Below are 18,110 nucleotides of genomic sequence, written 5' to 3'. Positions count from 1 at the left end.
AAAAGACCTCCAAATCCCTGACTTTTTTGTGGTATTTGTAATGGAAGAATTTGTTACATTTTTTGACATTTTATAGAAAAGCCAAATTTTGAAGATGCACACACTGTGTCAACATGTGCTATCTGCCATCATGGGAGATCAATGTAGGCGTTTTGGGGGTGCAACCCCTTCCTCAATAATAAAGTAGCTGTGAGGAAGGGGTTGCACCCCCAAAACACGTCCATTGATCCCCCATGATGGCAGCTAGCACATGTTGACATTCGGCAATTTGTGTGCATCTTCAAAATTTGGCTTTTCCAGGGGTGACTTCACCCCATCTGAACGCAATATCAAACACAGTTTCTAAATACTCATGTCTGATATTGCCTTCAATTTCTACAAAAGTTGAACTTTGTAAGTTCCAGATTTGTGTATTTCTTGTTGGTTTAAAACATGCCTGTTTTACCTTAAATGGACATTTCTACTTTTATTAATGTGACCCAAAAAATTGTTATACAAAAATTATGTTGGTTTGTTTTAAAAACCTTTTATAAATGCCCATGTGATTGTGCTGGTATTAAAAAGATTGATACTCAAGAATGTGTGGATTATTGTTTCAATGCTCCTTAAATTTTGTGGTTGTAAAATTGTGGTTTTCAGTGACAATGGTGGTTATTTCCTAAGGGCAAATCCACTTTGCACTACAAGTGCAGTTTCAGTGCAGTCTCAAGTGCACTTGTAGTGCAAAGTGGATTTTCCTTTAGTAAATAAAACCCAACAGTGCTTTTTTATGTTGCACAATCACGCCATTTTCAGGACTCCCCACATTTCTGTCAGGGTCAGCTAAAAGAAACACAAGCAGTAAATGTCACAAAAGATTTTAGTAGTTAAAATGCTTTTTTAATTTGAAAAATGTATCAGACATTGTCTGGCATATTGATGGCCCCCCTACCCGCAAAGTATTCAAGGTATCTAAGATGGACCTCACAGGCACTCAGGGGGGGCAAGCCAGGACGGCCAGCCTCAGGCGCCATCAGGGTTGTTTCAGTTCCAGAAATTCCGGCCTCAGGCCCCACTGGGCCTGAGTTGGCAGAATTTTGCCTTAAAAAGTTGTGGAGAACACAGCATGCCAGGATGATATGATTCAGTTTATACTCCGCCATGTGTATGGGTGTAAGAAATAGGCGGAACCGGCTGGCCATGATTCCAAATGTGTTCTCCACCACTCTTCTGTCCCTGGCCAGCCGGTAATTAAAAACCCTCTGGTCCGGGGTGGGGGTCCTCATAGGGAATGGCCGCATAAGATGGTCCCCCAGCACAAACGCTTCATCCGCAACGAAGACGAATAGGAGTCCTTCCACATTGTCTTCTGGAGGTGGCAAGTCCCAGCTGCCATTCTGGAGACGCCTGTATAACTCCATCTGGGCGATGACTCCACCATCGGACATCTGGCCATTCTTCCCCACGTCCACATACAGGAACTCATAAGTAGCCGACACCACCGTCAACATCACAATACTATTGAACCCCTTGTAGTTGTAATAGTATGACCCCGAGTTGGGTGGTGGGACGATGTGGACGTGTTTCCCATCAATTGCCCCTCCGCAGTTAGGAAAGTCCCACCGCTGGGCAAAGTGGGAGGCCACAGTTTGCCATTCCTGTGGCGTGGAAGGAAACTGTGGAGTCAGACAAGAAAATAAAATTAATCATTTTGTACATAAACATGGAAAGCAGATTAGACACAAACATTCTTGGCTAACATCGGTATAAAATTTATTTTAGGGAGTATTTAAAGACAAGGGTATAAGGTCCACCTATCAGACCCCCCCCCTCTCATGGGCCATTTGCAAAATTTTAGGGGGGGGATATGTTTGGGACAGGTAACCCTCTCCACCTTCATTGAGAGATGAATGCCTAAATAATGTGTACTACTTTGGCCAGCCCCTCCTTACTTTACACTATTGGCAGCCCACTGGACAGGTAAGAAGTGTCATAATACAAAGAGATAAATACACACTGTACAAATGGAAGCACATTTTTACATTCTGCTATTACCTATCAAGATAATAATAGGATACAAAAACTTGAAACAGTACCATTTGTAAGTATTCAGGCAGGCCCTTGCACTACATGCTTTGGGGAATTCATCCATAAATATGACCACTAAAGAGGTGGATATAGTGTGTATGGGTTTGCCAAATTCAGCAGACAGAAGATTGGTATCAGCTAGCAGTTAGCAGTTGTGGGGGGAGGGAGGGTTCCAAATGATTTTGGGACACAAAAAAAAGCCTCTGGCACTCTGCCAGAATTTCAAACACACATCACAATTTCTACATTTTAGGGGGTATTTAGGGTAAAGCACTACTATGGAGCTGACGAAATACATTGTTAATTGAGTACATGAGGTGAATATAGGCCCAGGAGAGCATGCTGGGGAAGTAAGTGAAGGCAAATATGTATGAAGGACAAAAAAAACCCCTAAAATTCCAGCATGCATGAGAACAAAAGGGACATTCACAGCATATTACAATCATGGTAATTAGGCAATGAGGAAAGAAATACAATATATTAACAAACATTATATACAATAAAATGTGATATTAAAGGATAAAAATCTTACCTTAATATAATCCTTCTGCAGGTCCTGGATGATGGCAGAACAGGTCTCTGGGATAATGATCCCCAGAGCCTGGGGGGAGATGCCTGTCGAGAACTTGAGGTCCTGAAGGCTTCTCCCCATCGCCAAGTACCGCAGGGTAGCGACGAGCCTCTGCTCCGGAGTGATGGCTTGCCTCATGCAGGTATCCTGCCTGCTGATATAGGGGGTCAGCAAAGCCAACAAATGGTGAAATACGGGGTCCTTCATCCGGAGAAAGTTCCTGAAATCATCAGGATTATTCTCACGGATCTCATGGAGCAAAGGCATGTGACAGAACTGGTCACGCTGGAGCAACCAATTCTTGGTCCATGAACTCCCCCCCACCCTGTTCATGGACTGGACTTGGGGCAAGGTAAGGACCCCAACACCAAGCCCCCGCACAGCACGAACTCTACGAGGAGTACGTATACGCAACATGGCTAGAAAATGCTCGGCTGCTCAGGACCAAGTAACAGAACGCACTGAAGAACAGCAAGGCCTGTGAAGAGCGACCTGAAAAACAATAACGAATGAACAAGAACACAATGACAAAGTCACGCATAACTTGCTGCACGCACTGAAGACCAGATACAAACCCACAAGCACAAACTGAACGGCAGAAAACGATCTGAAAACCACGAGTCTGAAAAGGCGCGAATCGTCTCTCACCAAACTTTTACTAACACGAGATTAGCAAAAGGAGCCCAAAGGGTGCCGTGCTTGGTTCTGAACTGCCCTTTTATAGTCTCGTCGTACGTGGTGTACGTCACCGCATTCTTGCCGATTGGAAATTACGACAACTTTGTGCGACCGTGTGTATGCAAAACAAGTTTGAGCCAACATCCGTCTGAAAAAATCAGTGGATTTTGTTGTTGGAATGTCCGATCAATGTCTGATCGTGTGTACGGGGCATAACAAAGCTTAAAAGAAAACCACCTTTTTTCCATGTTAACCACTTCAGCTCCGGAAGATTTAACCCCCTTCATGACCAGACCATTTTTTGTGATACAGCACTGCTGCGGTTGGTGTTGTGCGGCACTGTACCCAAATAAAATATAGGTAATTGACGACCCAGCAGCACTTAACCAGCACTAATCCCCCCCCTCCGGGCGGCAAGCAGCAGTTTACTGGCCCCCCCACCCACCTACTGTCTGCCCAGGACTTACCCCATTGTGACGGGCTCAGGCTGCAAGCTGTGGGTCAGGTAGCTGGTGACAAGCTGTGGGTCAGTGGCTTTGTCGTCTTCTTAGATCATGGCGTATCCCACCAGGCATCTCTTCTCTCCTCTTGCTAGGCATCCAATAGGATTGCCTGTCCTTTTAGCCAATCCTGTGTCGGGTCTCAGACCCGCTTCCTGATTGGCTAGGAGGAGGATTAGTGTGGCGATAACAAATATTCATTCGTTATCACACAACTGGGTGAGCTTCATGCGTAGTGCTCTGCTCCCGGAGCCCATCATTTTTTTCTAGTAGGCTTCAAAACATCCCCCCAGTTGGAATCCATGCATCTGGCATCCCTGTATGGGAATCAGGGGGCCAGATGCATGGTTGTGGTGCAGCACCGTGTGCCCCCTATGGATGAGCTGCCACTGGAGCAGAAAGTACTGTGAGTGTGTACATTACAGGGCTCACTCAGACCACCATTCCCCCCAGAGCACTATGTGCATGCATTACAGGCCTCTCATAGTCAGACCACCATCCCAGAGCACTGCTCATTACAAGCCACCCTGAGTCAGACCACCATCCAGAGCACTGCTCATTACAGGCCACCCTGAGTCAGACCACCATCCCGAGCACTGTGCGCATTACAGGCCACCTTGAGTCAGATCACTGATGTAGTCTATGAAGCTCTTCTAAAATGTCTGCTGAAAAATATATTTAATGGAAAGAGTTTCCTTTTTTAATGAACTATTCTGAGAATTATACATGGCTGATAAGCAGGGCGCAGATTATGCAATTTTCTCTACTTAAATTGCTTGACACAGTCAGTGTTGATGGTGGAATCCCTCCCACAGTGCAATTGTGTTCTGCTAGTGGGGAGCATTCCTGGCCAGCAAAACACTTGATTGTGATCTTCTATAACCACTGGCAGTAATCACACATAAAAGATCCAATAGGCTGGCTGTATCCAACTCAATCGATGGATCAACTTGGGCACCACCATCCAGCCCACAGATTGATTAAATCTTGGCCCGTTCCTGCAAAATCACATGTTTTCCTATCAGGCACAGAAATGTGCTTCCCTTTAACAGATGCATAGCAGTGCCATTAAATGGCAACCCCATGCATCTGCTAATGCACACATTTTCATGGGCCTCAAACTTCATGGTGCCGTAGCACCATGCGGTTCGGTGTGCGGCATCTTTTGAAAAGGGTCAGGGACTTTTCCAAGTTTCCCACATTTAGGACATTAATGAAGGGGCTGCCCAAAACACAGAAATACACGCACGCTCAGTCGCACTTGTAGGTGTGACCCTAGCCTAACTTTATTTTCACTCTCAAATTTTATCACTCGCAGTCACTATCACGCCTCACAGATCCATTTGTGCATTCTGTCATGATTCTATTAACATTCAACTGTCCAGTAAATGTGACAGGGGGGATAATTTTTTTCCCCCGATATACAAAGCCTCCCAGTGGCAGCATGTGTATAGCCCCATAAGTCTGCCTTTGTAGCCCGGGGGGTGTTAAAACAACCCACCAACCCCAATTATAAACAAGGCCTTAAGGCTCATTCACAGACAGGTGGGTTATGGTAAAAGCAGGCAGTGTCAGACGCCATCAGTGATTGTGGCACATCTGAAGGAACCCTTCAGTCTCATTACCTCTGAGCCCCCTAGAGTCCTTTAGTTTCATGCACCCCACAGAGCCCAACTTCCAGCTCCCCTCCTTCATAACACTGACTTAGATGCCAATCTGTGCTTTTCAGACTGACACAGTGGCATTTTTCCTTCCAGTGACAACACAAGGACATTTTTTTTCCTTCCTGTGACACCATGGATGCAGGGATGTTTGCTGTTTGACCATCACCACTGTTAGCCCCATATTTATGCACCAATTTTAAACTGTTAAGTTTACTGCAGTGTAACACAACAATTGGTACCATTTTGGTACACGTCACATACATTACAAACCTAACACCACTGTTACCCTATCCTGGGGGGGCGTCAGTGTTTGCCATTTTTGCCCTGGACACCAGATGACCTTGTCCCGTCACTGATCCCTCAGACCTGAGACCACCATACAGCACTGTTCAGCATTACAGGCCTCTCAGAGTCAGACCACCATCTAGAGCACTGTGCAGCATTACAGGTCTCTCTCATACCACCATCCAAAACACAGTGCTGCATTACAGGCCTTCTTGGACCACCATCCAAAGCATTGTTCAGCATTACAGGCCTCCTCACTGTCCTCAGACCATCCAGAGCCCTGTACATTGCAGGCCTCCTCCTCACCGGCCACATCCAGGCCTCACCAAGGCGAGTCGGACTCAGGAGTGAGTCACTCCTATTTTACCATCCCCACTGCTGCACAAACTATACAGAAATGTCGACGTCTGACTGGTAGAAAGAGAAGAGAAGATCTATGGATGTATTTTACATTTGATGTTAAGGACAAGGCCATTTGAAAACAATGTGAAGCGATAAAAAATTGGACGAGGAATCTGTGTCAGTGTTGGCTGATGAGTTGTCCGATGTCTCTCTCCTAATACCCCCATAGTTGGACCGTCCACGGATCTGGGCCAACGATATACTTGACAGTGTCAGGAAGCGATTCTATTTTTGTTCCAACTGCACAGTTTTTAGACAAGATTTTGGCACCCCTTGTGAAGAATACCAAAGCATATATCAAGGACACTAATGACTTTCTGTGTAAAATCAAGGAAATTTCCCAGTGTTTTGGAAATGAAATTTTAGTCACTTGGGATGTCAATAGTTTGTACACCTCCATCCCACATCAACCTGGTATTGATGCGGCGATGGATCTGATTAGAGGATGTAACAACTTTTCAGACATGCAAATCTCTCTTTTTGAAAAATTATTTAAAATAATATTATCAAACAACTATTTTCTGTTTAAGGATCAGTTCTTCATGCAACTGAAAGGAGTTGCAATGGGTTCCAATGTTGCCCCGCCATATGCCTGTACATTTATGAATGACTTAGAACATAATTATATCTTTCGGAATGAATTATTCAAAAGCCATTGCGCCACCTGGTGGCGATACATTGATGATGATTTTGTCATATGGCGGGGCAACATGGAATCGCTACTTGCCTTTGATGCGATGCTGAACGATTTTTTTCATGAGATTCAATTCAAAATCAACATGGGGGGAAATCGGTTCCATTTTTGGATACCAGGATCTACATTGATAACAATCGGATGGAATCCGATTTGTATATCAAGTCGACTGATAGGAATCAGCTACTATTGTTTGACAGCTTTCACCCCCCCCCCCCCCATGTTTTCCGCTCCATTGTAAGAAGCCAACTATTACGGGTCAGGAGAATAGTTAGTAATGAAACCGTGAGGAATTTAAGAATGAAGAAAATGTGCTCTAATGCCGCGTACACACGGTCGGACTTTCCGGCATACTTGGTCCGGCGGACCAGAGTGTGCCGGACAATCCGCCCGTGTGTGGGCGGCGGCGGACTTTTCCGGCGGACTTCTTCCCAAAAGCCCGCCGGACCTAGATTTTAAACATGTTTGAAATCTTTCCGTCGGACTCAGTTTCGGGCGGAAAGTCCGCTCGTGTGTGTGCTGGTCCGACGGAAAGCCCGCTCGTGTGTAGGCTGGTCCGACGGACCAAATGCGACACGAGGGGATGGTATTGCATCTCGCGCTCGCTGCAATAGGAAAAACAAATCTTCCTATTGCGGCGAGCGCGGGGCATACCAGGCCCTTAGGTCTGGTATGGATTATAAAGGGGAACCCCGCTACGCCGAAAAAACGGCGTGGGGTCCCCCTAAAATCCATACCAGACCCCGATCCGAGCACGCAGCCTGGCCGGTCAGGAAAGGGGGTGGGGACGAGCGAGCGGCCCCCCCCCTCCTGAACCGTACCAGGCCGCATGCCCTCAACATGGGGGGTGGGTGCTTTGGGGGAGGGGGGCGCCCTGCGCCCCCCCCCCCAAAGCACCTTGTCCCCATGTTGATGAGGACAAGGGCCTCTTCCCGACAACCCTGGCCGTTGGTTGTCGGGGTCTGCGGGCGGGGGCTTATCGGAATCTGGGAGCCCCCTTTAATAAGGGGGCCCCCAGATCCCGGCCCCCCACCCTATGTAAATGAGTATGGGGTACATGGTACCCCTACCCATTTACCTAGGAAAAAAGTGTAAGTAATAAAACACACTACACAGGTTTTTAAAATATTTTATTAAACAGCTCCGGGGGGGGGATCTTCCTCCGGCTTCGGGGGTCTTCTTCCGGCTTCGGGGGTCCCTCCGCTTCATCTTCTCCCGGCGTCCGGTTGGTTCTTCTCCGCTCTCCGGCCTCTTCTCCCGGTGTCGCAGGTCTTCGGCCGGCTCCTCCGCTCTCTTCATGTAGCTCTATTGCGAGCGGAGGTCCGGACTTCTTGGCTTCTTGGCTTCTTGGCTTCTTGGCTTCGCTTCTCTTCTCTTCTCTTCTCTTCTCTTCCCCCAGATGTTGACACGACGCTCTCTCCGGCTGGACTGGTCTCTGAGGGCTGCGTTGTGACTTATATAGGCGGAGACCCCGCCCCCATATGATGTCACAGTCCCTGGGCATGCTGGGACTGTGACGTTTTAGGGGGCGTGGTCGACCACGCCCCCTAAAACGTCACAGTCCCAGCATGCCCAGGGACTGTGACATCATATGGGGGCGGGGTCTCCGCCTATATAAGTCACAACGCAGCCCTCAGAGACCAGTCCAGCCGGAGAGAGCGTCGTGTCAACATCTGGGGGAAGAGAAGAGAAGAGAAGCCAAGAAGCCAAGAAGCCAAGAAGCCAAGAAGTCCGGACCTCCGCTCGCAATAGAGCTACATGAAGAGAGCGGAGGAGCCGGCCGAAGACCTGCGACACCGGGAGAAGAGGCCGGAGAGCGGAGAAGAACCAACCGGACGCCGGGAGAAGATGAAGCGGAGGGACCCCCGAAGCCGGAAGAAGACCCCCGAAGCCGGAGGAAGATCCCCCCCCCGGAGCTGTTTAATAAAATATTTTAAAAACCTGTGTAGTGTGTTTTATTACTTACACTTTTTTCCTAGGTAAATGGGTAGGGGTACCATGTACCCCATACTCATTTACATAGGGTGGGGGGCCGGGATCTGGGGGCCCCCTTATTAAAGGGGGCTCCCAGATTCCGATAAGCCCCCGCCCGCAGACCCCGACAACCAACGGCCAGGGTTGTCGGGAAGAGGCCCTTGTCCTCAACATGGGGACAAGGTGCTTTGGGGGGGGGGGGGCGCAGGGCGCCCCCCTCCCCCAAAGCACCCACCCCCCATGTTGAGGGCATGCGGCCTGGTACGGTTCAGGAGGGGGGGGGCCGCTCGCTCGTCCCCACCCCCTTTCCTGACCGGCCAGGCTGCGTGCTCGGATCGGGGTCTGGTATGGATTTTAGGGGGACCCCACGCCGTTTTTTCGGCGTAGCGGGGTTCCCCTTTATAATCCATACCAGACCTAAGGGCCTGGTATGCCCCGCGACGGGGCTAGCAAGGTGTCAATCTCGCCGATAAAAGCGGCAAGATTGACATCCTTCTCTAGTCCCGTCGCACCTGAGTCACGTTCAAAATGAACGGACTTGTCCGTGTGTGGGCAAGTCCGTTCATTCTGAAAGTCCGCCGGAACTCCGGCGAAAGTCCGTCGGAAAGACGGGCGGACTTAGCCCGCCGGAAAATCCCGGCGTGTGTGGGCAAGTCCGTTCGTTTTAAAGTCCGGCGCACCTGGCGGACAAAGTCCGTCGGAAAGTGTGCCGGACCAAGTAGGATAGAAAGTCCGCTCGTGTGTACGCGGCATAAGTTTCAGGAACGGGGATATCCCAATTACATTATTTCACAAGAAGTAAAAAAGATAGAACAGGAGGAGATGGGTATAGCTCCAGTGAGACATAGACCACAGACAAGATGATTACCGTTTTTGATGCAATTTCACAGTTATAGCGAGCAGGTTTTTAGAGTCATCAAGAAACATTGGCCCCTTTTAAAACGCTCCTATCCACAGATTGAGGTCTTTCAACAAACACCATTTTGAAGCCTTTAGAAGGAATAAAACGCTGCAAGACGCATTGGTGAGATCAGAATATAGACCAAGGGAAAATATATCTAAAATGACATTTCTGGGTAAGAAAAGGAAAGGGTGCTTTCCCTGCTTGAGTTGCATTCAATGTAATCTTTTACTTAAAGGTGACCAGTATGTCCATCCTGAAAATGGAGACAATTTTGTGATCAAAGGATTTTTTACATGCCAATCTTTCTATGTGATCTATATTCTGACCTGCCCATGCAAATTGCTGTATGTTGGTGAAACCACTCAAAAGATTAAAGACCGAATTGCACAGCATTGCAGCACCATTAGATTGAAACAACCAGAGTTGCCAGTATCAAGACATTTTTTGGAGAAAGGACATCAGGACTCAGATTTAAGATTTATGGTGCTTGAGGAGGTTCCCCGAGACAGAAGAGGGGGTGACAGAATACTGAGACTTAAGCAGCGAGAGGTTTGGTGGATCAACAGGTTAAGATCCCTCTATCCAGATGGGATGAATAAGGATTATGATTTGTACCTATTTTTATGACGATCCAGTTAGCGACTTTTTTACATTTTCTATTTTCAGATAGTCGCATCTATTTTTATGATGATCCAGTTAGCGACTTTTTTACATTTTCTATTTTCAGATAGTTGCATCTTGACATATGTTAATAGGTATGAATTGATCAGAAGGATGAAAATCCTATGAAGTCCTGATTGGAATCTGTGGACTACATGTCTATTGCACCTGTATGCAATTTTTTCATTCAGGATACTTTTTTCTAGATGATGAATGAAAATATGTTTTTATGGAATTATTGATGTTTTGATTGTGACACTATGAGTTGAAAGATTTGTTTTATCTCTTTCTCAATCTATTTGGCTTGTGCAGGCATTTGTTTGCCTAGGTAGGAAACAAATTGGAACTGATATGGGGTTAATGTTTTTCTCCCAGGGCCTTTCATTTTGGAAGCATGGGACACACCTGTGGGGTAACACCCACTTGTACTAGAGTTTTTGAATAAAAGAGGGAATTACTTATAGAATGTCACACAAAGCCATACAGCCTGAGGAAGAGCAGGGGTGCTCATAACTGTATACAGTAGCTGCAATTGATGTATATGACGATTTTGATGACTTGAAGATTCAGTAAACATATTTGCATTGGAGAACGTGTCCCTTCGTTTATGTTAATGGATATCGGTGGAGAACAGGGAGTCCACCTTGACACTATTCCAGTCTAACAGCAAGGACAAAGAAAAGGCAGTAACCCACCCAAAGTTTGAATATATATATGTGTGGGGTGAGAGAAAGTAAAATCAGAATAACTTGACCTCCAATGATGGGCCAAGTCAAGCCAGTCCACCACAGCAAACTATTTGCACTGCTCTTTTAGGTGCTTCAAAATACAAAATTGACTCTAAGAAACAACATGCCACTGAGGCCAGTGAGAAGGCCATAGCAAAATGGATTTTGTGCACCGAATTATCAGTCAGACTGATCTGCTGCTCTATGCTGCCTGTTTAGGAAGATACTCTGCCTGGGTCTTCTGCAGCTGAAAGACCGGCTGCTTAGATGTGTAAGACAGATCCTCATCTTGTAAGTAAGTGGGGCAATTTGGATTTTCTTACGGCACGAGCATACTCCTCTGCCTTCTTAAGTAATTCCTGAATATTTTCATCCGCCACATCAACAAGGCTTTTTACAGACAGTAGGGTTGACAAAACAAGCAGCTGCTGCAAGCACTGGCGAGAACATTTCATCAGTTATGCCGCGTACACACGACCGGTTTAGCCGTCTTAATAAACTCCGACGTTTCTCCAATGTAATTCCATTCAAGTGGTCTTGCCTACACACGGTCAGCCCAAAGTCCAACCATCCAGAACGCGGTGACGTACACCACTTACGACGGGGCTAGAAAAAGGAAGTTCAATAGCCAGTAGTCAATAGCTTCCGTCTCGTACTTGCTTCTTTTTTGGTCCGTCAGATCAGCATACAGACGATCGGTTTTCCCGATAGGAATTGGGTCCATCAGAAAGATTTAGAACATGTTCCATTTCTAGGTCCATCAGATTTTTCGAAAAGTAAAGTCCGATGAGGCTTACACACGATTGGTATACACAATGAAAAGCTTCCGTTGGACTTTTTCTGTCGGACAGTTTGCTCGTGTGTACGCGGCATTACTTAGATCCAGGGACTGGACTGGGACAAAAATTTGGCCCTGGACTTCCTCATGACTGGCCCACTTTAATTTTGAGTGTCCCCAGGGCTGGACTGGGACAAAAATTTGGCCCTGGACTTCATCCAGACCGGCCCACTTTAATTTTTCAAACACACACAAAAACAGTATATAAACTATACGCAATTGCGCAAAAAAATAAGTAAAAACATTCCACTGTATGTATAAACAGCTTTTTTTTATTATCTAGAGAAAAGGATGCATTCCAACATTACAGACGCCTTTAGAATGAAATGTGTAAGTTACACTCCGTTCAATGGCAGGTGTCATAAATAAGGAAAACAGTTATAAATAACAACTTACGTTTGAATATAATATTAACAAGAAACAGTTCAAACAATAACTTGTGGGAATCACAAACATAAAAAGACAGGGAAAAATCCACTCTAACATACAATGCGAATTACCAAGGCAGTATAAACGGCTAACCATACAAAAAGGTCCAAAACCACTGTTAGGGCCTATAGAAGAAGCTTAGAAAACAATTCACTTTTCTCTGCAACTTTGTCAATGATCACTTCAGAGTCAAGAGAGCAGAGGATGTCCTTTTCTGTTGACATCAACATAAAAGCTTCCAGATGTTCTTGTGACAGGTTGGTTCTGAGTCTGCTTTTGATGAACTTGAGTGTTGAAAATGTACGTTCACAAGCAACCTGAGTGATGGACAGGGTGAGTAGGAACTGGTATGCAAGACCTAGGAGGTGGTAGGCATTTGACATTAGATTGAACCTCCTGAGAATCTGGTAGCAACATAGCGGGCATTCTTTACATGAGGAACACTTTTTACACTGGATTTCAACCTGCTCATCTTCACTCTCATTCTCCAATGTTTTTACCTTGTATTCGTCCAGTGGAGACATTTTTAATCTTTCCCACTGAAGAGCAAAACTGCTTAATTCACACTGTAGATTCTCAGGACTTGCTTCACTGTCAAACTTCAACAGACATTTGCTAAGTTCTTGGAACATCAGTGGTGAAAGAGACGAAGACCTTAACTGAGCGAAGTTTCTTGGGTCCAGAAATGCAAGGTCAGCATAGAGTGTGCCATGACTTAGGAACCTTCTGTGCAATGTCTCTGTAGCTGTGTCCATTATTTTATTATGAACTGTGACTTCATAAGCCTTTTCTGGACTTGTGATCGTTTCAGCATGAGCAATCTCTCCAGGCATGGTTTTCTTCTTCCTATTTCTTTGTGATGGCAATGTAGACTGAACTTCCAGTTCTATCTCTTTGTCCTGCTCCTGCAATTTTTCATTTGCCCACAGAACAAATTTCTCTGCAGCTGCGCTAACTGAGGCAAAATCTCTTGACATATTTTTAAGACTTTCATATGTTGCCAAAACCATTCTATGAGCAGACAGTATATCCATCCCCTGTGTTTGAAGATATTTGGACAGTGGTGAAGTCTTCTCAAATATTCTAAGGAAGGTTTGTGCCGTCAGTATCATCTCATACTTCAGCAGAGCTTCAACAAATCCTCGTGCTTGAATGCGAGCAGTCGTTTTTAAGGTAATATCTTCTTGTATTGCTGTCAATGCAAGAATGACATCCACATAGAGACAATTGTCTGGATTTGCAAATGATCCAAACACTTTCCTGAGAGCGTTATCCTTGGCCCACCACCGTGTCTCTCCAATTAGTGAGAGTCGTCTCTGGTGCTTGTCTTGGCGCTCACTTTCCCACACATTCATCCTTTTATATGACTCGCGAAAGAACACTGCGATGTCATTAAGCACTGCAAAAAGTGATCCACATTGAATTACTGTTTGGGTTGTGTCAGCCAAAACTAAGTTAAGAACATGGGCATAGCACCAAACATGCACTTGATTTGGTGAAAATTTGGACATGTGAGTAGAAAAGCCTTTGTAGCGGCCTTGCATGTTAGAGGCACCATCTGTAGCATGTCCAATGCACTTGCTCAAGTCCAAATTGATCTTCTCCGCAAGCTCAGAAACAATATCCACAAAATATTGTCCAGTAGATTCTTTACACTTGACAATGCTAATAAGCCGTTCATGAATGGTGTCTGTAACATATCGCAAAACAATAGAACACTGGTCTTGTGAGGTGATGTCTTGTGTGGTGTCAATCTGCACAGAGAACATTACGGCATTCTTTATGTCTCTCACAATGGTCTCCTGTATAAGGTGCTGAATGGTGTCAATGACAGAATTGATGGTTCTTGCAGACAGAAACGTAACCAGGGAACCTCTGCCTTTTGCCCCAGTCTGATGTAACTTCGTAGATTTTTCAGTGCATTCTTTTAAATGCTCTTTCAGACAGACATCATACTTGCTTAACAGGAGTATAATTTCTAAGAAGTTACCATGATCAATATTGCTGTCATCAAGCATGTATGCAGCCTCATTCTCTGACCTATAGCTAAGTCCTCTTTTGCCAATCAATTTTACAACATCAACTACACGCTCCAGTATTTGTCGCCTCTTTCTGATTTGTTCTCTGTGTGAGGACAGCTGACTTCCACTAAGTAAATGTTGAACATCTAATTTAGAGGCATTTAAGAAGTATGCTTCTGCACAGGTTTTATGTGCCATGCTCTTTTCATGTTCCTCTATGCGCTGATGAACATGTTTCCAGTCTGTCATACCACTTATGAATGGAGATCTGTCAGCTAACTTGGCAAATGCTATGCAGACAGAGCAATGTAATGCATGGCGTTCTTGGCAGTAAGTAAGCCACCGTCTATTAGTGCCATCCTTGCACCAGAACACTCTCTGTACCAATGGATTTCTTGATGTTTGTTGCGGATGATAATTAAAAAATATCTTCAAGTTTTCCTGGTGGGGACGAATGTAATAATCAATGTTTTCCTCTGTGACTTCACTTTCCTCTGTGTATGCTGCCATTTCTACACTCTCTCCTTGGTTTACATCTCCTCTGTCATCTACTCTCTCATGCGTTATATCTTCTCCTCTCTCTAATCCTCTGTCTTTTTTCAAGCCTTCTCTCTCTTGTCTACACTCATGTTCCTGCTCATCTCCTCTATCGTCTTCACATTCATCGCCTGCCTCATGCTCTCTCTCCTCTCCACTCTCCTCTATTGTGGACCCAGCCTAAGAATGGACATATAGTAAGTCACAACTGTAGGCATAATATTATCCAAAAAGTCCACAAATCTTTATGTTTAAAAAGGAATAAAAAATTTATGTCTGACTTACCACAGCAGTCAGGCCAGTGCTGCTCTCAGCTTTTGCTGATGTTCCAGCAAATAATACGTCTAGTTTTACACATTTAGTGGCATCTGCCTCAAGTGCTTGTTTTTTTTTTTCTCTTAACTTCTCAGCTCCTCCTTTACGTTTAGTCTTGTGTTTTAACATGTTTGTTGTTGCACGTCACACCTAATGGGTTTAGTTAAAGTGTAATACATTATTTAAACATTTCTCTAGAATTTCAAAACTGCTTATATACTTCTGAAGTAAACTTCTATTAATCTTATGTTATTATCTATGGTATTAAGGTTTGAACAAGCAATACAGACACATAAATACCTGTCATGAATTGGCAAAAGAATTGCAAAATCTAGGACAGGGCAACTGATCTGGAAAAGATTGTTGCATTGCAGATTTTTGCATCTGCATTTTCCAAATACACCAATATGCCATTTGTAAAGTTTTCTTGGAAAAGTTTAATAGCGATTTTAATAGTCCAGCCTGAGCTCGTTTGGCTGGGCTTCTCCTGTGGATCACAGGAGTGTAATTCGTTTTACACTCCTGTGACCCATTTTCAGCAGAGAGTGGGCTGAAATCTTCTCTCTACTGATGTCACCAAAATCAGTCCAGGCACCGCGTCATCATGACAATAAAGTCTGGACCTGCCAGGTGCTTGGCTTGATAGCCGCCTCAGCCTCTCAGAGAGCCACTGAGAGTCTGAGACAGCCACTCCTCCTCGCTCTTCCACAGCTCAGCACTCCAGTGAGCAAGGGGGGGGGCAGAGCAGAGAGCTGCTGATTGACAGGCAGCAGCTCTCTGCTCGGGGAGCTAACAGAACCGAGCCATCAGCGGTGTTTGATGGCTTGGTTCTCAGTGCATAGGCGCCGGGGGACAGATGCAGCATCCATCTAGGTAAGTATAAAACAGCAAAAATAAAAAAATAAAACATACTTCTCTTTTAATTAATAAAAACTTGGCTGATGGTTGTTGTCAGTTTATATTATACAGAAACTAGCCTTTTACTCCATGATGCAGGAAGCTCCAAAGAGTGGCAGCAACAGCAATGGTAGCAGTGCCAGCTCCTTCTCCAGCCATACCCCAGCCAATATTAAAGAAGAGGACTGCAGCCCAGAGAAGGAGAGGCCTCCAGAAGTGTCCTGTTCACATATTTCTAGGAAGATATCAGCTCATTGGTGGATGAGCACTTCAGCAGAGCTCTCAGCCAACCCAGCAATGATTCCCCAAGCAGTGCTGCTGCCAAGAATGCCAGTACTGCCACTGGTCACTGATGAACTCATGTACTGCCACTGGTCACTGATTAATTGAATGTACTGCCACTGGTCACTGATGAATGAATGTACTGCCACTGGTCACTGATGAATGAATGTACTGCCACTGGTCACTGATGAATTAATGTACTGCCACTGGTCACTGATGAATTGATGTACTGCCACTGGTCACTGATGAATTAATGGCTGACCAGTGGTCAGTCATTATTTCATCAGTGACCAGTGGCAGTACATCCATTCATCATCAGTGATCATGACCAGCAGTGACAGTACATTAATTCATCAGTGACCATGACTACCAGTGGCAGTACATTAATTCATCAGTGACCATGACCAGTGGCCGCAAATTCATTCATCAGTGACCATGACCAGCAGTGGCAATAGTAAATTCATTCATCAGTGACCATGATCAGCAGTGGCACTAGTAAATTCATTCATCGGTTACCGTGACCAGTGGCAGTAAATTAATTCACCAGTGTCATTAAATTATTAATCATTTACCGAGACCAGTGGCATTAAATTAATCATTTACCGTGACCAGTGACATTAAATTATTAATCAGTTACCGTGACCAGTGACATTAAATTATTAATCAGTTACCATGACTAGTGATATTAAATTATTAATCAGTTACCATCACCAGTGACATAACATTACTAATCAGTTACCGCAGTTACCGTGACCAGTGGCATTAAATGATTCATCAATTACCATGACCAGTGACATTAAATTACTAATCAGTTATCGTGACCAGTGGCATTAAATTATTCATCAATTACCGTGACCAGTGACATTACATTATTCATCAATTACCATGACCAGTGACATTAAATTACTAATCAGTTATCGTGACCAGTGGCATTAAATTTTTCATCAATTACTGTGACCAGTGACATTAAATTATTCATCAATTACCGTGGCCAGTGACATTAAATTACTAATCAGTTATCGTGACCAGTGGCATTAAATTATTCATCAATTACCGTGACCAGTGACATTAAATTATTCAGCAATTACTGTGACATTAAATTATTCATCAATTACCATGACCAGTGACATTAAATTACTAATCAGTTATCGTGACCAGTGGCATTAAATTATTCATCAATTACCGTGACCAGTGACATTAAATTATCCATCAATTACCATGACCAGTGACATTAAATTACTAATCAGTTATCGTGACCAGTGGCATTAAATTATTCATCAATTACCATGACCAGTGACATTAAATTACTAATCAGTTATTGTGACCAGTGGCATTAAATTATTCATCAATTACCGTGACCAGTGACATTAAATTATTCATCAATTACCATGACCAGTGACATTAAATTAATAATTGACCAGTGGCATTAAATTAATAATTGACCAGTGGCATTAAATTAATAATTGACCAGTGGCAATAAATTATTCATCAGTTACCGTGGTCAGCGGCATTAAATTAATAATTGACCAGTGGCATTAAATTAATATTAATGCCACTGTAGCATTAACCACTTGACAACTGGGCACTTAAACCCCCTTCCTAACCAGACCAATTTTCAGCTTTTGGTGCTCTCACATTTTGAATGACAATTACTCAGTCATGCA

At 44.6% G+C, this 18,110-nt stretch overlaps 1 protein-coding gene across 3 annotated transcripts in view; it reads right to left on the bottom strand.

Annotated features, from left to right (window-relative positions):
* LOC141148413 (malonyl-[acyl-carrier protein] O-methyltransferase-like) overlaps window positions 1–18,110 on the bottom strand; it is a 62,014-nt gene that overhangs the window by 30,297 nt on the left and 13,607 nt on the right. The window contains exon 1 of one of the 3 annotated variants that reach the window (XM_073635899.1): window positions 15,238–15,776. The exons of the other annotated variants lie outside the window; for them this stretch is intronic. Within the exon in view, the coding sequence (XP_073492000.1) occupies window positions 15,238–15,396 (159 nt within the window). The 5' untranslated portion in view covers window positions 15,397–15,776. Of the gene's footprint in view, window positions 1–15,237; window positions 15,777–18,110 lie in introns of those variants that run through there. 3 annotated transcript variants of the gene reach the window in all.

The sequence above is a fragment of the Aquarana catesbeiana genome, linkage group LG06 (assembly GCF_042186555.1).
Source record: "Aquarana catesbeiana isolate 2022-GZ linkage group LG06, ASM4218655v1, whole genome shotgun sequence".
NCBI lineage: Eukaryota > Metazoa > Chordata > Amphibia > Anura > Ranidae > Aquarana > Aquarana catesbeiana.
This window is presented reverse-complemented; position numbering and strand designations above follow the sequence as displayed.